At 43.4% G+C, this 21,716-nt stretch overlaps 1 protein-coding gene across 4 annotated transcripts in view; it reads left to right on the top strand.

The window, feature by feature from the left end:
• CFLAR (CASP8 and FADD like apoptosis regulator) overlaps positions 1 to 21,716 on the top strand; it is a 33,666-nt gene that overhangs the window by 9,080 nt on the left and 2,870 nt on the right. The window contains exons 2-8 of one of the 4 annotated variants that reach the window (XM_036420666.2): positions 2,834 to 3,211; positions 5,434 to 5,539; positions 6,526 to 6,661; positions 7,550 to 7,632; positions 11,139 to 11,202; positions 14,071 to 14,120; positions 14,842 to 14,923. In XM_036420666.2, the coding sequence (XP_036276559.1) occupies positions 2,865 to 3,211; positions 5,434 to 5,539; positions 6,526 to 6,661; positions 7,550 to 7,632; positions 11,139 to 11,202; positions 14,071 to 14,120; positions 14,842 to 14,923 (868 nt within the window). In that variant the 5' untranslated portion in view covers positions 2,834 to 2,864. Of the gene's footprint in view, positions 1 to 2,833; positions 3,212 to 5,433; positions 5,540 to 6,525; positions 6,662 to 7,549; positions 7,633 to 9,707; positions 10,153 to 11,138; positions 11,203 to 12,771; positions 12,806 to 14,070; positions 14,121 to 14,841; positions 14,924 to 21,716 lie in introns of those variants that run through there. The other 3 variants (XM_036420670.2, XM_036420669.2, XM_045575430.1) reach the window with 3 other exon arrangements.

Raw genomic sequence — 21,716 nt, 5'->3', positions numbered from 1 at the left:
GTCACCCCTCCTTGCCCCTCGCCACGCCTTTGGAGTCATGTTAAGTAAAATTGACCTGTTCTTTTTGAGGATGACTTTGGGATGCCTCTAAGCTTCCGTGTTCTAAAAGCTTATCTACATATGCACCAGGGCAGCTCTGAAAGCATCTTAAATGCTGTGAAATATGTGTACACAAGAGACCGAAGCTAATTTTTCTTTTTAAAAATCTATAAGGTTTCCTTTTGGCTTGCTGCTGTTTTCTAATTTTATTGTACTGTGTTCAGAGAATGTGGCATGAGGTATGTTTATTTTGGTATCTGTATACACCTATTGTCTGGCTTATGCAGCAAAATATTACAAGTTCAGTCATTCCACCTGTATGTAAAAAAACTGTAGTTTTATCCAGTCACATTCCATTCATCCTACCATGGAAAACAATTCAGTATTTATTATTGCTACATATGTTTTAATATTTTCACTATACACACACACACACTCCCTAAACAATATACAGAGTGGGGGTAAAAGTAGGTTTACAGTTGTGAGTATTCAAAACATGAGTTTATTCTTACATTGTTATTTATTAATTAACTACTTTTACCCCAACCTGTATGGTATTATTTTTTTAGCATTTAGTGTTTTAATGTATGCTTTAGCAATTTGCTTTTTGCCTAGGCAAAAATATTTCTTTTGTTTTGCTTTTTCTTTGTGAGATTCATGTAGTAATAGTTTATTTTCAGGGCCATGTGGTATTTCATTGAAGGACTATACCTTTAAAATATATATATATATATATATATATATATATATATATATATACACACATATATATATTGATCTCAGAGGGGAAGGAATAGGGATAGAGAGATAGAAATATCAATGATGAGAGAGAACCATTGATTTGCTGCTCCTTGCACTCCCCCTGCTGGGGGTCAAGCTCACAACCTGGTACCTTCCCTGAATGGGAGTTGAACTAGCGACCTTTTGGTTCCTGGTCATTGCTCAACCGCTGAGCCCACCAGCTGGGCTGTATTAAATACTTTATAGGTTAATTTATAAAAACTAATAAAATTGTGACTTTTAGTGACTAAAAAAATGAACTTGACAGGTTTCATGGAAACTAGTGGCTATTAACATGCCTGTGAGTAGAGTATAGATTTAGGCTTTCTGTAACACTTAAGCTTTCAGATTAAAAAAATAGTCTGAGTGCCAGTTACTTTTTACTTTCATTGAGCAATAATTTAGTAAATTTTATTAGTCTCATTATTCTTAAGTGGCCATATGTAAGTGAATTTTGGATGAATGAGCATCAATTTTGGATGAAGATGCATCAATACTTATTAACAAGTATACATTGGATAAAATGTATACTTTTATTAAGAGCTCACCCATTTAGACTGGTAGTGGGAGGCCAATGTGAAAAGTATGAATGAATGAATGGTCTATTTTAAAATAAAATATTTAAAAATTTTAAGAAATAAAAAATAAATGTAATTTTATTACTTTCAGACTCTTTAATATTTTCATTGATGGATAATTCTGGAATTTTAGGAAAATGGTGCTTCCTCTACGAATCTGTTTTTGTTTTTTTTCTTTGACAGCAAGAACTATATATTTAATGTCCCATATTCCCCTTTTTGCTTTGACTGCCAGGAAGCTCAGGGACAAATGCACAGTCTACTAAAATCTGTTTGGGCCTTTCTGGTCTGCATTGTATTTATCACTCCAACCCATTTTGACACTCTAACCTATTTCTTTTTCTTTGTTTACACATAAAAATTTTTCCTGCTTATGTAATTTTATTTAAGATGCCTCAAATCTTTTGTAGACTGAGATTATATATAAATAAAAATTATTTATAAATAAATAAAATAGATTCAGTGTTCTTTTCACTAAATTTAGCTACATATGTACATATACTTGTATGCAAATAGGTAGCAACAGCATCGTGCAGCTGTTATTTACTTGTGCTTGCAGTTATTTACTTGCTATGGTTAGCTTTTAACCTCCAGTGATAGAAACAGACTAGGTATTCTCCCAGAACACACACATTTAAAAAAATATATATATTTTATTGATTTTTTTTTTTTTTTTTTTACAAAGAGGAAGGCAGAGAGATAGAGAGCTAGAAACATTGATGAGAGAGAAACATCGACCAGCTGCCTCCTGCACACTCCCTACCGGGGATGTGCCCGCAACCAAGGTACATGCCCTTGACCGGAATTGAACCTGGGACCTTTCAGTCCTCAGGCCGATGCTCTATCCACTGAGCCAAACTGGTTTCGGCAACACACACATTTTTAAGTGTAAAACATAGCCATGAGACTTTAGAATAGATGGCAGTGAAGATTTTTGCTTACAGGTGGAATGAGGGATTTTAAAGTAGAACAACTGGGAAAAAAAAGGATGGGGTGGGAATAGATGCCTCTGTCTCCCATTATTTTTGATCCCCCACAGAGAGCCCCTTTTGTGTAAGCCTTCCTGGGCCAAGGTCACCCACAGAGTTGTTATACCAATTTCTTCTGTCCTTCCAGCTGCTTAGTCATTGGGTTTTTCCTGTATGATTTCACATGTACCACCTTATACATGCTAATAATTTCTGGTAAAGTGTGTGGGGTGGGTGTTTTGGGGGGAAAATTTGTCTCTTCTTTTATTTCCTTTAAAATATAAGTTATTTTCTTTGTCTTGGTTTTGGATCAGTTTCTTTGTCTTTTGAGAGTCGCTTTTTGTAGACTGAACAATATGAATTTAATCTCCTGGAGACCCAGCAAGAAAAAAAAGCCCCTATTTTGAATTTTAAGCGTAATTTCCTTTGATAAGAGGATTTAAAAAAAAAATTCCCCTTTGACCACAGAACACCTCCATTGGAAAGGATTCTGAAAGAAATGAACTCAGTAGCATTATGGCCTGTTGACTGGACTGGCGTCTTGCCTTGCAAGACACTCTGCAGGATGTCTGCTGAGGACATTCATCAGATTGAAGAGGCGCTCGATGAAGATGAGAGGGAGATGCTGTTTTTTCTGTGCCGAGATGTTGCTGCGGACGTGTCAGCCTTTAACGTCAGGGACCTTTTGGACAGTCTAATGGAAAGAGGAAAGCTGAATGACATGGGCTTGGCTGAGCTGCTCTACAGAGTGAGGCGGTTTGACCTGCTCAAGCGCATCTTGAAGATGGACAAAAGGACGGTGGAGGCCCACCTGCTCACGCACCCACATCTTGTTTCAGACTACAGGTAATCCTGAGGCCGGGAGGGAACGAGGTGGTCTAGACTTCTGAAGGAGAGAAAGAAGGAGTGTGACACAAGCAGCCTCATTGCTTGCTCTACTCAATGATCCAATTGCTGTATAATGTGACTTCATTCTTTTAAACTCTTTGATTTTCTAGGTGGTGTTTTCTTTAATTAATTGGGTGGTAGTAGATCATAATGACAATGAAAGTGATAGATGGTATGTATTTGCCCTGTGGATAGAGGGAGAGAAATAGGCCTGACCAAGACCTAGTAATTTTTTTTTTAATTTATTGATTTGATAGAGGGAGATTGATTAATGATGTCTCACTTACGCATTCATTGGTTGATTCTTGTAAGTGTCCTGTCCAGGAATCCAGCCCACATAGTTTAGGAGTATGGGGACAACACTCTAACCCTCTGAGCTTCACCCGGGACCAAGAGCTAGTAATTCTTGCAGCCTCTGTGAGATCTGAAGTGGTCCCTATTAGCTTATTTTTTTAAAATTATTTTTATTGATTTTTTTACAGAGAGAAAGAGAGAGGGATAGAGAGTTAGAAACATCGGTGAGAGAGAATCATTGATCAGCTGCCTCTTGCACACCCTCTACTAAGGAGGTGCCTGCCACCAAGGTACATGCCCTTGACCGGATTGAACCTGGGACCTATCCACTGAGCCAAACCGGTTTCAGCTGTTAGCTTATTTTCTATGATGTCAGACCAGGCAATTTTTTTCATACTGAGGAAGGAAATAAGTCATAAATAAGTCATAAAATGATCTCACTCATTTGTTCAATATAATGAACAATATAAACTGATAAACAAAGATAGAGCCAAAGACACAGAAACAAGTCTTTCTGATCATTGTGGAACAGCGGAAACTAATGGGTTGGACTTCCTATGAAGTTTCTGGGAAGTACCTACTTTCAGAGGCTTCTATATGAAAGTTCCAGCCCCAATATGGAAATTAACATGTTCAGACATGTCAGGCTAGTGAAGACCATATCTCAGCCTCCTTCAGAGAGGACCATCCGCTGGAGTCCCCTTTAGTTCATATAGCCTTCAAGTTGCTCCTTTTGCTCACAAAAAGCTCTCTTGGAGGTTCTGGGGTGCACAGAGCCACTTTTCCAGCCAAAATATAATATCAGTAACCTTAAAACTTGTTGGGAACTGCTTAAATTAGCAGACCACCAGCCTTTAGTCATTTTTTAAAATACATTTTTATTGATTTGAGAGAGAGAGAAAGGGAGAGGAAGATAGAAACATCAATGATGTGTTTTGTTTTTCAAAAAAATATGTTTATATTGATTTGAGAGAGAAAAAAAGGGAGAGGGAGATAGAAACATCAATTGGCTGCCTCCTGCATGCCCCCTACAGGGAATCTAGCCCAGAATCCGGGCATGTGCCCCTGACTGGAATCGAACTTGAGACCCTTTAGTCTGCAGGCTGATGCCCTATCCATTGAGCCAAACTGGGCTAGGGCCATTTTTTCATTTGTTAAGTAGCTTTTTGTGTGTGTGTGTTTGGGTTGATATATGCCAGCCTGTTATTTGGAAAGTGCTAGAGCAAAATACGTGAAGACTCTTCCGTACTCAAGATTCTGTGAGGCTAATTGGGAAAACAGCCCTTCAGCCCGATAAAGCATGGTGGTAGCTTTTACTGCAGCAGAGGTGACTGGCTGAGTCAGGAGGAGCTTTCTAGAGCAGGACATCTGTGGTCACAGTTCCCAGGCTCTAGCTAACATTTACACTTTGAGTTTCAGAGTGGGCCGGGTGTTTGCTTTAGAATCTTGTGACTCAAAGTATGGTCCCCAGATCAGCATCCGCATCACCTGGGAGTTTGTTCAACAGAGAAGATCATTTTCAATTCTATTTCTGTCTTCATCTTAGTCATTACTTATTTCTTCATAACTTCTGGGGGAGCTAGGGGATTCTTTAGTGAAGTTTTTATTCTCTGAGTTGTTTTCAGAGTAGTTAGTTGGAAAGAGAGGTACCATCTCCTATTGAAAACTGGAGAAAACATGAATTATCTTTTGGAGTTCTCTTAAGTTCTCCTTCTGGGGTGATCTAGGCTTTCTGTCTTATGCGGGGGGGGGGGGGGGGGAGCACATTCACATGGGGACAAGAACTAGTCCTTTAACCAATTATTGGCACAGAGGAGGCATAGGTTCTTGGCGGTCTCACTGGGACTGGTATCTGAATTGACTAAAGAAACTTGTCTGTTTCACAGGGTGCTGATGACTGAGATTGGTGAACATTTGGATAAATCTGATATGTCCTCGTTAATTTTTCTCATGAAGGATTATATGGGCCGAGGCAAGACAGCCAAGGATAAGGTGTGTTTTCTTTTTCTTGGTTATTCCCAAGAGTCCATCGGAAATTGGAGGATACTCTCTATGATATGAAGAAAGGAAAGCAAGCATTTGAACAAGGAGGTCCAAGCTGAGGATGAGGGAAGGCAGATAGTGAGAACAGTATGGGTTTTGCTTTTTAAAAAAATATAATTTTATTGATTTCAGAGAAGAAGGGAGAAGGGAGAGGGAGAAAGAATCATTGATTGGATGCCTCCCGCATGCTCCACACTGGGGATCAAGCCCACAACCTAGGCATGTGCCCTTGGCTGGAATCAAACCCAGGACCCTTCGGTCCACAGGCCCACACTCTTCCACTGAGCAAAACTAGCCAAATGTTTGGTTACTCTATTTTAGAATAAAAATAGCACATCAGCAAACAAATGTTAAGCAGAAGGGAAGTGAAACCAAATACCTGAGTAACAAAATGCCCAGACCTTGACATTTTGTCCTCTCATATCCCCTGAATCAGAGGGAGTTGGAATGGCCAGCATTGATTAAAAATTTTAGGAACTTCAAAAACGGTATCACTGGGGTTTTCCTAGTAAGTAGTTTCCCCAAACTATTCTCTCTTCCTTTTCCAGGAAAGCCCATAGAGTTTTTTTACTATATCACCAGCCCGAGTGTTTGAAAAAGAAGCAGCTCTGGAGGATTTTACTGTATTTTTAGGCCTGCTCCCACCATATTCCTTGATGACACAAAAGGGCCATGTGTCCATCCCCAACCTAGGTACAGCTTGGCCACCAAAAGACTTCCCACTACCTCTTTGCTGCATACACCTCAGGACAGTGATTTGCACCTTGCCTTGGAAGGACTATCACACAGAGAAGTCTAGTTTAGGATCCCTGAAGATCTGAAGGAGCTCCATTTGTCACCCTTTCTTGCTATTATAAACCCATGACCTGAGTTTTGCATTTGGGGCTTAAGAGTCAGCCCTACTGACATTTATTTCTTGTTGGTGTCTCTCTTAGAGCTTCTTGGATCTTGTGATGGAATTGGAGAAGCTAAATCTGGTTGCTCCAGATCAATTGGAATTATTAGAAAAATGTCTGAAGAACATCCACAGAATAGACCTGAAGACAAAAATCCAGAAATACAAGCAGTCTGGTAAGCAGAACGTTGGCCTTTCGGGGGCTTAAGGAAAGTACCCTGTGCAGGATAGGTGTGGTTGGCAAATATTCACTGTTGGGTGGATGGAAAGAACCTGAATGTTCACAGCATCCTGGTAGCCTGAGATTAGAGATCATATCCCTTTAAATCTTTCATATTCCAGATCTGCTGACTTCATCACCCCACGCCCAAGACCAATGAGTCTTGGCCTTCTCCAACGCACCACCAAGCAGTTCTTAACATTCCCACCTTCAAGGAAGAGTTTGCACCCCCATTTCTATACCTGGTGGAGGTGCTGTGGACATTCAGGGCTTTTGAGGATATGCCCTGCTGCCTTGCTCCAGTGTTTGGCCTGATCACCATCCAACTCTGGGTGGGATCTCGTCACTGGGGACCCATGGCTGCCCTACATACATTCTGACTTTCACAAAATCTTTTCATGAAGAAAGGGCATCTGTCCTGCTGAAAACCCCTCCCTTGGTAAAGGGGACCAGATTCACACTGGCCTTCTCTAGCATGTCCCCCACCCCATTGTCTTTTAGACTCAACCTCAACTTAACCTGGGACTTGTTAGCAGTCTACTGCCCCCAGAGTCACAGCCTGAAGGACATGGCTGAGACCCAGTGATCTACAGAACTGCCCCCCCCCCCCCACCTCCTACTCCACCCCAAATGACTGATAAAAGGTCAAGTACAAGAGTAGCATTTTTAGTCCTTTCTTAATGATGCTGGTGGAAGAAGAATCATCTGATCTGATATTTTGAATTGAGTAAGGTGGCTGAGGAGCTGAGGGTGGTTTGAAAGATGATGATTGACCTCGGACTGAGCCATTGTTGAAGATTCATTTACTAATAATTGGTAAACCTTAACTCTCTTCTGCTTACAGCTCAAGGAGCAGAAACAAGTTATGTAAATGGCCTCCAGGCATCTCTCCCAAACTTGAGTCTTAAGGATCCTTCTCCATATAACAGCGGAATGGTGAGTCGGGAGCAAATGCCTGGAATACCAGCATGAAAAAGCTTCAGAGATTTCATGAAAAAACAAAACAAAACAAACATATTCTCACACTATGTACTCCACTTAACGCATGAAAAAATTGTGTTAGAAATGCACATATTGTTTTTAAAAAACTTACATATATATAAAAACTTATGTACAAAGCTGTCACATGTATATGGAGATAATTTGGAAAATGATACAAAAATAACCACTGTTTTATAATACTTCTTAGTCTTGTATCTGTGTATTTATTGATATATTATTCCCAATCTTTTGCTTAGACAAATAATAATTCCAAATAAATAACGATTGTATTTACCTCTCTGGGCATTTGCTTCTTATTGAGATTATTGAGCTTATTGAGCTTCTTTTAATGATGTCGGCAAAAGTGTTTATTGAAAGGTTCGGAGTTGGGCCGGGATCGCACAGAACTGATTCAAGGCTCAGTGTAGTAAAAAAGGCATTTATTCAAGGCACCTGGGTGCAGGTGGACTGAGTTCGAAAAAGAAATCAGTGGTGAATGGGGAGGGAGCAGGCTTTTTATGGGTCTAAGTAGAGCTTGCAGACGGCTTTAGGCTGACACACTATCAGGACCTTGCCCCTGTCAGAGCTTTAGTTTTACGGCCCTGCCCTTTGTCCTTCTTCCTGGGGGCTGTGCAGGAGTTATGTTCTTCAGGAATTTCTGTGAAATAACCACTCAAGGGGAACATGTTTGTGCAAGGCTTAGGCTGCAGAGCGAGCTTTCTTTTGTTAGCCCCTGCTGAGGTAGAGCCATGTTTCTTGATTCACCCTTTCCTTTTTTGTTATTGAGAGATGTTATTGATTTGTGAGCATAAATATGTTTTATTCTGAGAAGTCAATCTTAGTATCATCTCATCCTCCTCCACATATAAAGATGTGTGGAATTTGTAGTGAGGACTTCTTAGATCAGAGTGTAATTTCATGGTTAAATGATAAAAACTTTCATAAAAGTATGCGATGAAAGCATTAACTACCCCTGTGATAGAAATAGTTTCATGAAGAACATGAGCTGTAAGAGATACCACTGAGCAATAGCATGTCAGCGTTGAAAAGGATGTTTAAGGATTATACTGTCCAGCCCCCTCACTGAACAAATAAGAAACGCTAAGTGATTACCCACCTCCAGCTGTCACCAGAACCGGGCCCAGTCCCTGCGCCCTCCTCTACACAGTGGTGTATGTAATTAACTACATATTTATTAGATACACCATCGCTTAGATATGTCTGTCGTTTTCCAAGAACCAATCACGTTTTCTTTTGTCTCTCTGAATCTCTGTAATATTAAATGATGAGACAAAACTGATTTAGGATGCTGACTCAGATTTTCTGAGTTTTCTCTGCTATTGTCTCTCTAATATAAATTATGTCACCATTCTTAGTTAAAAGCCTGCCCCATTTTTACTATTGTCTTTCTATTTTGTTAATGGAAGTAATTGTATTCACTGTCTTTGTAGTCCATCGAGAACTCACATGCTCTATGTGTAAAAGTCTCCTTAAATTTGCTATATTAATCTGTGACCCTGATCATTTATTCATTTAATAAGCAGGCACTGTAGCACATGTATTGCTCACAAGATTTAGGAGCTGAATACCTGGATATTAACTCATACATGGCTGCAAAAGTGCTTTAAAAGTTATGGTGGCAGCCCAGCTGGTATTGCTCAACCCCTGAACCAAGAGGTCCCTGGTTGGATTCCTAGTCAGGGCACATGCCCGGGTTTTGTAGGGGACATGCAGAAGACAGCTGATCAATATTTCTATTTCTCTATCCTTTCCCCTTCCTCTATCTCTCTCTCAAATCAATGAAAACAGATATGGTGGCATTAAATGGCACATGATACCAACATATTGCAGAATAAAAAAGTTGTATGACTCTGCAATATAATGCTTATTTTATTGCATTTATTTCTTTGCAATATGATTTTTAATATATATATGGTTGTTTTTTTTAATAAATTGATTTTAGAGAGAGAGGAAGGGAGAGGGAGAGAGAAAGAGGGAGAGAAACACATTGATGTGAGAGAAACATCCATATGTTGCCTTCTGGGCTTGTGCCCCGACTGGAAATCAAACTGCTGACCTTTCTGTGTATGGGATGACACTCAACCACCTGAACCACACTGGCAAGGGCTCAATATAATGCTTCTTAAATATAGCTTTGACTTGATGTTATATATCTTTAATAGTATGTAAAAGTGAATGCATATCCATGTGGAGCTTGAACTTCTACTTACTATCATCAACCTATGGCTAAGTCACTGGTTAGTAGGGATAAAAGCAAGTGACATGTTTTTCATTAATTTAGACACACAGACATAGCTAAAGACACAGTTTAATGAACAGTCTACTTCTCTCTTTTGGCTAGGATAGCCTCAGTGGAGAACTGTCACTTGAAAGCTGAGCGTATCAGATGGTTGACAGTATGTGGGATGTGTACCTTACACAGGACCTGTCATCTGAGAAGAAAGGGTCGGTTCAATCTTTAATTCTCTGGTTAATCCCACTGTAGCCCTCAGAAATGGTAGCTGTTCTTAAGAATTAAGCCCACGTGTGGCTTATGTTTAGCTAGGCAATTATAGGAGAACAGCAACTGGCCAGCCAGTAAGCACTTCATGTGCTAAGCACTGTCCTGAGTGCTTTGAATACATTTAACCTTCACAAAAAAATGTATAAGACAGGTACCACTATTGTCCTCATTTTGAGGATCAAGAAACAGCCATATAGAGGTTAAATAACCTGCTGGAGGTTACATAGCTAGTAAGTGGCAGAAACAAAACTTATAGCTAGGTTTATTTGAGCTAGAATTCCCACTCTTAACCATACTACATTGCCTCTGTGTTAAAGGATCAGGTTTGAGATTAATCGCATGTTTCAACAGCTTGTTCTGTCTTGGAGCTCTTTAAAAAAAATTTATTGATTTCAGAGAGGAAGGAAGAAGAGAGAGAGAGAGAGAAAGATAAAAACATCAATGATGAGAGAGAAACATTGATTGTCTGCTTCCTGTACACTCCTTCCCCTCCCCCATACTGGGGATTGAGTTTGAGCATGTGCTCTAACCCGGAAACAAACTTATGATCTCCTTCCTGGTTCATAGGTCAATGCTCAACTACTGAGCCACAGCCAGTTGGGCTGTCTTGGAGCTTTTATAGCAATTCTACTATATCATGACAGCTGACTTTATTGAGCTCTTTTGAAACATTCTAATGTGCTAATTTAGCATATTTACACATTAATTGTATTTCCACTTCTCGAAAAGAAGAGTTGCCTTGCTCTTTGGCTACAAGATGTAGGATTCATGGAATTAATAGCTCTTGCTATTCTTCTTTAGATAATTTGACAGTGAATGTAATATTTTTGTTTCTTCCTGGGTAAAAATTCTATAAACATTTTTAAGGAGGTGTAACAGAATGTGATCCTGAAAAAACTAACAGGGTCTGTGACCTTATTCTTTATATTTGAAGTTTCAGAATGGGAGGAGTAAAGGACAAAGACTCATGGTGAGAGATCCTGGCATTCAAAGTAAGACTGACTTCTCTTTATGTTTTTTCTTTGTAAATGCTTGATAATTCTAGTACAAGAATGTTTTCTTTTTTTAGAGTTGGCCATTCCCTTTATCTGTACAGTCTAATTAAAGCTCCCCAAAAGCAGTTAAACTCTTAAAATGTATTCATTGGCATTTCTAGTTACTTACTGAATTCACTTGGTTGAGTTTAAATACCTCTTACTCTATCAGTTTCATCTTCTTGGCTCTCTATTTCTGCCTGAAAGGAAAGAATAACCAGGGTGAGTTAAACATTTATCTAGCCATGATCATGAGCCATGTTAACCAAATATCCAGCAGCTGGAAGAAGAAGGGTCACTACGACCTTGTGTTAGAGCCCATTTAATAAGTGTAGGTACTCTATAGATGACGTCCCCCTCTCCAAAAAAGAAAAGAAAAACCAATTTAAAAACCTAGTGATTTCAACCTGTATGATCGTCTCTTGCATCTCTCTGACACTAGCACGCGACCCCACCTATTTTTAAAGGTGTATTTCTTTTGCTTGTCTTGAGTCCTCCTTGAAGCGAGGCTGAGACTCAGTCACACGATGGCTCAGGATTAGCCAGATGGTGAAGCCCAGGCCTGTCATTGCCTACCTCCAGGAAAAGCTAAGGAGGAGCGAATTGATTCCTGAAGTGACGGCATTTCTTAAAACTCTGCTGAGGTGTGAGCATTAGCATGCTGAAAGCTGTTTAAAGGGAAATAGGAGACCTGGCAGATCTGGATGGGGATGAAAAGCAAACTGTGTTCTTTCCACTGCGCTAATGGCAGGTTTGTTCTTGATTGGGCTTGCCCAGGCTCCGTAAGCGAAGCTCTCCACACCCTAACGGTCCTACGAGAGCTGCTTCCGCCTGGAATGGTTGATTTACTAACAAAAGAAGAAAGCATTCTTGGCCTTAATCTAACAGAAGTTTGAAATAATCAAGCCCTGTATTCTTATTAATTTGGATTTCTAAATAGATTTCATCTGAATGATGATAATGAGGATACAATTCACCAAGCTCCTACTTGTGCCTTAAATGGAGAAAGGCATATTGCATAGATCATTCTGTGCTTTTTAAAATTCTGTTAATCCATGATTGCTAAAATAGAAAAAGATAAAGTGGAATTTTTCTCTTAATTACAAGTATCAACATTATCTGATTAACGTTTGATTTATATCCCTCTAAGACTCTTATCTTTCATATATAGATGTATAAATATATACACACAAATACATATTTTGAAGTACATTGGATCAATATTATAATATTTAGTAATCCATTTGTTACTCAATATATTCTGCATATCTTTTCATGTCAAATACATAAAGATCTCTTATCCTTTTTAACACTGCATAATATTCCATTATATGGACACTAGAGGCCCAGTACACTGCGGGGGGGAGGGGCGCGTCCCTCAGCCCAGCCTGTGCCCTTTCGTAGTCTGGGAGGCCTCTGGAGATGTCTGTCAGCTTAAGCCGAAGTTGGACATCCTTAGCACTGCCGAGGAGGCGGCCACTGCGCTCACCAGCCATCAGCCCTATGAGAGCGTACTGACTACCAGGGGGCACCTCCTGAGCTGAGCGACTGCCCCATGGTGGTAAGTGTGCCTCATAGCGACCGGTCATTCTGCCATTTGGTCTATTTGCATATTACCTTTTTATTATATAGGAAAATTTATTTACTCCATTTCATATGGGTAGACTTTTAGTTTCTTTTTAGCTTGGGTCAGTCCTTCAGGATATGTCCTTGACATTTTTGCACACTTCTCTATTATTGCCATAAGATAAGCTTCTAGAAGCAGAATGTTGTTTTAAAGGGTGTTGCTAGTTGTTCTTTAAAAAGAGTGATTCAACTTTTATGGCTTTGAAAATGCTCAATTCCCCCAAGCCTTATCTTTCCTGGCATTTTCTTGGCCTGTCTTTAGACATTATTTCTCATTTTTGCAACAACAGTACAAAGCCGATTTTGGTTTGTTCACCCTAGAGACTCAAAAAAACCTGATACTTCAGGAAGAAACTTGCCCAAATTCACAGAGCTTGTTCGTGACGGTGCTAGGGTTCACGCTCGCCTTTAATGGTTTTAAAGCTGATGGTTTCTCTACCTCACTGGGCTAAAAAAGTCATTTTTATCTAACAAAATGTGCTGTAGACTCACCTACATGTGCTAAGCTCGCTGTCCCCGTATTGCCATTGACATTTAATGTTATGATCTCCCAGTATCCCTGGGCTAAGAAAACCTGGCCATCTATTCAGTCTCTAAGGCTGTTCCCTTGGGTGTTGCCAGTTGTAGCACAGAGAGGAAAGCTGTTGATATTGTGGTGAAGTTATTAGATTCTCAAGTTAAACACTCAGCAGTTACCTGGCCCTCACCTGAAGAAGGGCAAGGGGGAGCCTTCTCTCAGTTGCTATTGAAGCAGTTTTTCTACATGACCCTTCTTTAGCACAGACACTTGGGTTACAGTTAGGTTTTCTTTTTCAAAAATATGTTTTTATTGATTTTTACAGAGCGAGGAAGGGAGAGGGAGAGAGAAATAGAAACATCAATGGGAAAGGAACATCATCAATGGGCTGCCTACTGGGGATTGAGCCAAAACTTGGACTTGTGCCCTGAATGGAGTGGAACCAGAGACCACTTGGCTTATGGGTCAATCAGTGCTCAACTGCTGAGCCATGCTGGCTGGGCATATCGGTTAGGTTTTTCAGTGCAAGGTCGGAACCTTGGGGCTGAGTACAGCTGAGGAGAGAAGAGATAGTGGGGGAAAGAAACAGGGGAAGAGACCCTTGTGATATGAAAGGACACAGCCAGTGGGGAGTGGGCTAAGCCTCCTTCCGCTTTGTAAGCGATTTCCCTCTCGTCCTGCAGGAGAACCAGTGAAGACGTCGGTTCAAGAATCAGGAGCATTTCTGCCTCGGGTACAGAATCCATTTTCTCATTTGGGATTGTACTGCACGTACACACTCTGTGCAGAACCCCGGCTTCTTTAAACATAACTGTCCATTAAGAATTTCTGGTGACAGCGATAGGATTCTGAGAGTGTCATTCTCCTGAGTCCTCTTCTGAAGGGGAATCGTGGACGTAGCGAGGAGAAAGACTGGACTGGATCCAAAGTTCACTGGAGTGGATTGTGTCCGTGAACTTTGGAATGCAGAAAAACGCCAAGGGCCACTGGTCAGCTGAGTAATTGCTGGAGCCGAGTCACTGAACCTTGACTTGCTTTTTGCGGGGGCTGATCACTTCTGTAAGGAGAGGCCATAGGAGGACATCTTTTGTACTTGTTTGCAAAGACATCACCTGTACAAACTGAGGTTCCTGAGAAATATGTGATCATCTTTTCTCTGTCTCAAATAATCTTTCTCCTGCAAAGCTAGGACCCATGTAAAGAGACTGCAGTTCTCCTCACAATTAAATAAAAAACCAGAAGTAGCTTGTTGTCTGAAGCACATTTCCTGAATAGAGGAACAATTTGATATTAAATGGAAATGTCAGCTGTGATGACGCCAGGCTCTGTCTGTTGACTGACTTCCCTGCCAAAGGGCCGTTTAAGAAAACCCGGAGGGAAAGATGGTGCCTTGGGGAGACCTTGGGGACACAGCGGTGCCCAGGGTCCTTATCAATCCCTGCTTTGTTTTCCAGCCCCTCCCGGAGGACAGATACCGGATGCAGAGCAAGCCCTTGGGAATCTGCCTGATACTTGATTGCATCGGCAATGACACAGGTAGGAGTGGGTGCCTCCAGCATGAGACCACGCCGCAGGCAGGCTACCCCGCAGGCCTGATGAACACTCGCGGCTCTCACAAACCACTGCCCACCTCTGCATGAAGCGGAGTCTCTCTTTCAGGTCACCGTCCAGTGTGGATTGGGCCAAGCAAAACAGGGAATTTCCAGTGGTGCGCTGCAAGGATGTTTACAATGTGGCATTCTTGACTATATTTAGCCGGAGGCACTGAGCTCTTTTCCCTTCGTGGTCAGATTTAAAAAGAGAGAGAGAGAGAGAGAGAGAGAGAGAGAGAGAGGGAACAGCTGACACAACAATAGCTAAAACATTATACTCTTTTTTTTTGGTTAGATCAGCAAAAATATCTCCTTGGTGTGCCGCAGAGTTTTAGTCGTCGGTCTATGTGTTCTGTGAGGTGGAAGAGGTTGAACACCGCTGGGCAGGGGTTCCATGTGGTTATTTAGTAGCTTCAGCAGCGGAGGCCCTGGAGTTTCCCACGGGATCCTCTCTGTCTGGCTGATGGATGGAGGGAGTGCGTGATCCCACATACATTTGGGGACCAGGCCTCAGAGTGGTATGCCCTATTTCTTAAAAATAGTTTTTTTTATTGGTTTTGGAGAGAGAGAGGAAGGGAGAAGGATAGAAAGATAGAAACACCGAAGATGAGAGAGAATCATCTGCCTCCTGCCTCCTGCCTCCTGCCCCTACACTGGGGATCGAGCCTGCAACTCAGGCATATGACTTCCTGGTTCATAGGTCCATGCTGAATCATCAAGACACACCAGCCAGATGGTCTGTATCATTTCCACCCGCATCCCACTTAACAGAACTCCTTTGTATGGCTTCACCCAACCCCAGTAGACAAGGAACTGAGTGTGTCAGGAGGAAACTGAAAGGGGACGCGTGTGTGTGCATGTGTGTGGGGGAAGAGGCGTGGTTTGTGAAAGTTGCGAAATGGAAGGCTTTCTGGCTTCAGTATTACCAGATGCCTCATCATTTCACCCAAAGAGACAGTGAACTTTTCTTGGGGGGGACATTAAAAATATGGTTAAGTATGTGTTCTCTCAGAGGCAGTGTGCCACTTAGTTCTGCACCCCACACTGTGGGGATTTTGCCCTGAGTCTGAGCTATCTGTGTGTCACCACTGTTTGCATCTAGGTTGATTCTTTGTTCTATTCTGGTGACTCAAATGAGACCAGTCACTGGTGATGCATCTAAAGAGAATGGGGAAAAGCTAGTTAAGTGGAATAACATGTTTAATTCCCATCTGTTCCTTAAAAGGGTTGGTCGCTCTGTCTCCCCGGTTTCCTTCCAGCTTTCCTACATCCTCTCAGAATGAACCAGAGCTAGCTTTTAGGCTCACTGAAAATGTTACCATGGAGAGATGGTTGGGCAGAGAATCGAACAGAAGATCAAATTAGCAAACATTAGACTGGATATCCCAGGATTCCTGATATGATCTCTCTTTCTCGTTCCCTATTTTGGGTTTAGATGTGAGAAATGCTGGTTTCTCAGTATATATAAGCATCCTTTTTTTTTGCAGCCATTAGTACCCATATAAGAAGAGCAGACACTATCTCAATGAGTAACTTCTGCTTTTAAAAGAGACTGTGTTTGTCTTCTGCTTTCCATTTTAATCCATTTTCTGTTTCATTCGTTTGAGTTCCCAGGTGCACATGGAAGGGGATGCACATCTGTGGCATAAAGAGAATCACACAGATAAAAAGCCAGGATCTGCTGTGGTTTTGTGACTAAAATCCACTGTCTGTGCTTGCTTCATGCTAGGTTATGGGCCTCTAGCCGGCAGGGACTGAATGCGTATTTGTATGTTTCTGCATTTCAGGAGAGTGGTCAGGGTTAGGCTATGACTGCTGCGTGGGTGTGAATCATGGCTCTGCCATGTGCTAGCTTGTGACCTCGGGCAATTTTCCTGTGTCTCAGTTTCTATTCTGTAAAATGCATTAATAACAGGACCTCCCTCACCGCAACGTTGGGAAGCGTGAGTAACAGGGCTCACGTCTCAGGAAGATTGGGCTTAGGGTGGTGCCTGGTCCACTGTAAACAGGTCCTAAATGCAGCTTACATTCCTTTCCCAACTCGCCTGTTTACCTTTGGTTGCACACCACTAAGCTGGAACTCGCCTGGCTTTGTGCATGGTACAAGGAGTCTGATCCCAGATGAGTGAGGGCCTAGAGAACTGAGGGCTGAGCCTGCGCTGGGCCCGGCTGAGTGGGGCAGGTCCCCACAGGCTGGAGCTGGGTGGAGTGGATGGGTAACCTGAGAGGCCGAAACTTGTGAGGCGGGAAGCTAGCCAGACCACTCCGACCACAGTCATCCCTGTGAACTGGAGTGGCTGAGACAGAATCTGACTCCAAGGCCAATGCCCAGGGCCAGTGAGGGAGGAGAAAGACCTGATTGGGGAGGATGGAAAGGAGGGTAGAAGTGGAGGCGGAGCCCGGGGCATGTGTGTCTGTGGTCTGAAGTAGGAGTAGGCGTTGGTAGACAGCACACTCTACTTTCATCGTGCAGTGTTCTAATCTGCTGAGGGGCCCAGCGTCCATGCTAAGCTCGGCTGAGACTCGGAGCCCCTGCAGAGTGTTGATTAAGACGAGTGGAAGGCACGGCCTCTTCTTCTCGCCTTTGTCCTAGGCCTCCCGCCCTTCCACGGCCAGCTGCCCTCCTGGAGATTTTCACCGAGGCCCGGACTCCTGCTTTGGCTAGCAGAGGTCTTCATTACATGGAGCAGCCTTCCTGTCTGCATTTCCATCTGAACAACAACCTGTCTTTTGCCTGGTTGACTTTGTCATGTGGTTAAGGTTGGACATTGGCGAAGTGTGTAGGAAGGAGTCTGGAAAGAAACATTACCGCCAACTGAGACAAGGGATCTGAAAGGGACCGGCGGTCATAGGATGACTAACTGGAGAGTGGCGGTAATCAGAGTGTAAACTTGATTTAAACTCGACGATGTGCTCATTCCTTTACATGGATTCTCACTGAATCTTCATAACTAATACTGTGAGGTCCGTACTATTATCCCCATCTTCGAGGTGAGCAAGCAGAACACGGTCAACTCTCTTCCTAACTTCCCTGGGATTTGAAAGCTTAGCTCCAGAGCCTCTGTCCGCTCTTGGCTACTTTGCTATAACTGAAGTTCCATGTGGGGTGGGAGAGGGACTGTGTCTCCAATACCTGGAGCACTACCTGGCACATTAGAGCCCAATAAACATTTGGTGGGTGAATGAAGGAAGGAATACATTTCAAATATTAGCTTCAATTAGCTCTTCTAATCTCAGTGCGGTTCTAAAACCATTTATCTGTATTGCAGAATCTAGCAGACGTTCTGATACCTACCTAACTCTGTCCTCAAAAAAAGAAAAGAGAGACTTTTACCCAGAGAGTATGCAAGTCCCCCAACATTTATAAGTTTATTCTTCCTTTATCACATTAATGTTTATTGAGCACCTACTATTTGCAAAACCCCATGTTTGGTCCTGTGTGAAGCAAATATGGAGGCAATGAGGTGTAGCCTGGTCTCAGAGCCACGCTGTGAATGACGATAAGGTGATTTTTGGGTGACTTGTTCCTGAGACACATCCTCATAGGGAATGTGACCTCTCCTCGGAGAGGTAGGGAGGTGTAGGGATTTGGGCTAATTGTCGCATTTGGTAGAATTAAAAAGCCAGCCATGGTGTGATGCCATCAGTGCCAGTGACCTTGCAGGGCTGGGCTTCAATGGAATAGAGAAGTGAATGAATCAGGTCACAGACAGGTGAACTCCAGGCCTTGATCTAATGCCTTGATCTGGCTGGTGTGCAGGCTCCTGAGTAAAAGATTTTAAGAAGTATTTTGCCCCCTCTCTTTTCTCCCTGGCTCTTTCTGAAAAGCCAGGAGATGTTCCTGTACTTTTTAAAAAATATATTTTATTTATTTTTTTACATAGAGGAAGGGAGAGGGACAGAAAGTCAGAAACATCGATGAGAGAGAAACATCAACTGCCTCCCGCACACTGGGGATGTACCCACAACCAAGGCACATGCCCTTGATGGGAATTGAACCTGGGACCTTTCAGTCCGCAGGCCAACGCTCTATCCACTGAGCCAAACCGGTTCGGGCATGTCCCTGTACTTTTTAGCCAGGCAGGGACGGATTTCTCTAGCAGATGCTGCGCACTTCCATTGTGATCTTGAATAGGCAACGTGCTCTTCTGGCACGGAACAGCAGGAAATGAGACAGCCAGAGGCAGTGTGTGGGGGCGCTTTGCGGGCGAGCTGGCCCTTCACCAAGAGCCCCGCTCTAACTGCATAGCCAAAATGAAATCCTCCCACCTTCTGAAAACCCCAGCATTTCAGAAAGTGGATTTCTGAAGAGCAATTCAAGTTTACCAAGATAGTGCTGGGTCAGGAGTGGAATTTCCAGGGCAATGTCGAATGTGGAACTGGTTTGTCGAAGTTCTGTTTTCCGCTCAGGCCCCAAGTTCCTCCCCCATCTGCGGGGAAGGAGCGGGCAGTCACCATGCTATGTAAGGGCACGGAACCCGACTTGTCTGAGCTCATTTCCTTTTCCTGGCAGGAGAGAAGAGGACTTAGCTGAATTATCTGAAAATGCGTGCAAATCACTCCCAAACATAGTGGCTTAGAAGAACAAACTGCAGAGGCGGAGACCTTTCTCTGGGTCCCGAGGAGGCAGATTCCATGAGGGAGATGGGACATGCCTGCCTTGCTTTTCTTTAAATTCACTACCTTCTGTGGATAAGCGCTCACAGTGTCCAAAGCATCTCGGCAGGAAGCTCCCTGGATTCCCCCTGCTCCTTCCTACAGCCTAGGCATCAGTGTGATTCCCATTTTACAGATGAGTCAACTAAGGCTGTAACTTGTTCAGAGTCACTGCACTGCTACCACCCCCTTGATCCTATAAGTGAGACCGGGCCGTCTCCGTGTTCTCGCTGGCCCAGCAATGTTGCGTTCCCGGCTGACACCGTGCCACCTGGCCGGGGTAGAGGAAAGACGTGACTCCCACGGGAAACCTCAGCTGCCCGACTCGGGCTGGTCTCCGAGTGCCTGCCTCTCCAGGGGCGTTTAAAGGATGCTCCGTCATGGGCGAAGGCCCGTCCGGACCTGCTGTTCTCACTGCCCCGCTCTTGGCTTTGGGGGCCTGTGTCGTTTCTGGCTTCCCCTCCAGCTTTAGCCCTTTCTCCTCCAGTTCTATTAGGCAAGGACCTCCTGCCCTGACCTCAGGCCCGGCCCTTTCTTAGCCCCGCTGCTGGGTAAGTCAGCCCTCTTTAGGGACTAGGCAAAGCTCAGGCCCAGCGGGTAGGTGGGGGGCCGGGACTTACACTCAGATCTTAGGATGCCAAGACTGGTTCCTCTTTTGCCCTGTACCTTGCAGCTGCCTGCCCACAGCCACGTGGAACCCCACAGGGCCCAGATAAAGTTCTCTTATTTTCGGGGAAACAGGGTACTTACCAGACCCTTCAGGCCTGGGGCGGATGCTATCAACAACAGCCCACGTAGGTTAGGGCGAGACTGTGGCTTCCTTCCAGGACCTTGACAAAGGAGGGAATTTCCCGGAAGGGAGGGTCTGGAAGCAGTGAATCATCACTCTGCGATGACTTGTAAACAGGCTGCTGTTTCCCTGCTTGCTCCTGCCCCCTAGAGGCGAGAGTATTCCATGACCGGAGATCTGTGGGTCCTTTGCAGAGAAAGGAATGCAACTGGGGATCTAGTCAGGCTTTCTCCGGGGACACTTCGGGTCCCAGCCTGAGCACTGTGCTGGGTGGGAGCCTTGCCCACACCCGCAGGCGAGGGCAGGGGGCGCAGGACTGGCTGCCTCCGCTACACAGACTCTGTGAGTGCAAGTGAGCTCTTAATAGGATGCCAGCCCCCTGTGTACCATGCCCTTCCTTTCCCTGCTAATGCTCTTTTCTCATAGGGTTTTAGGAGATGGGCACCTTCTTGATATTTCTTCATGATTATCCTATAAAATAAAGAGCTAATAGGCAAATTGTCCCCCTGGGAATTTGACCAGGCCAATTCATTAATGTGTGAATTAATGAATGTGCAAAAGAGGACAAAAGCCACTGATAGGGGGCAGGTCTGGCCAGCCAACCACCTGTGTTCCCTCCTCACAACTGGCCAGACCTCACCTGTGAACGAATTCATGCACTGGATCTCTAGTGCATATATAAAAGGTTCCTGAAGACCATTCCCCAGGTAAAGAAGAGAGGTGGGCACCTAGTCAAGAGGCACAGAAAGAAATCCAGAGAAGCTCCTGGGCTGTTTGGGTGACAGCCTGAATGAGGAGATGTGGATATAGCCTCTGGGTTTAAGACAGAACAGCTCTCTGCCCCACAAATGAACTACAAACTGGAGACGTCACTCAGACAAGAAACAGAAACTGAATGGGTGGCTCAAAAGAATGTGGAATTGCCTGGCCGGTTAAGTGTTGACCTATGAACCAAGAGGTCACAGTTCGACTCCCGGTTAGGGCACATGCCCGGGTTGCGGGCTCAATCCCCAGTGGGGGGCGTGCAGGAGGCAGCCAATCAAAGTTTTGAGCGAGGAAGAAAAAGATGTCTCTTTGCTATTAGAAAGATAAAACAATTCAGGAGCCTGTGGTTATGTCTTCAGTGAAGGTAAACTGATCAGATGGAGAAGAAGTGGACTGAGTAGAGTATCTGGGTTCCAAGCTACAGAAATTTCTAGAAGATGGACAAAAAGATTTTTAAAAAGAGAATAGGAACTAATTTCTGTGGGGCAGCGGCAGTTTTGTTTGTATCATCTCATGCAATCCCCCC

The sequence above is a fragment of the Pipistrellus kuhlii genome, unplaced genomic scaffold, assembly GCF_014108245.1.
Source record: "Pipistrellus kuhlii isolate mPipKuh1 unplaced genomic scaffold, mPipKuh1.p scaffold_m20_p_7, whole genome shotgun sequence".
Lineage (NCBI taxonomy): Eukaryota > Metazoa > Chordata > Mammalia > Chiroptera > Vespertilionidae > Pipistrellus > Pipistrellus kuhlii.
The sequence above is the reverse complement of the archived record's forward strand: the minus strand, read 5'-3'. Positions and strand labels throughout refer to the sequence as shown.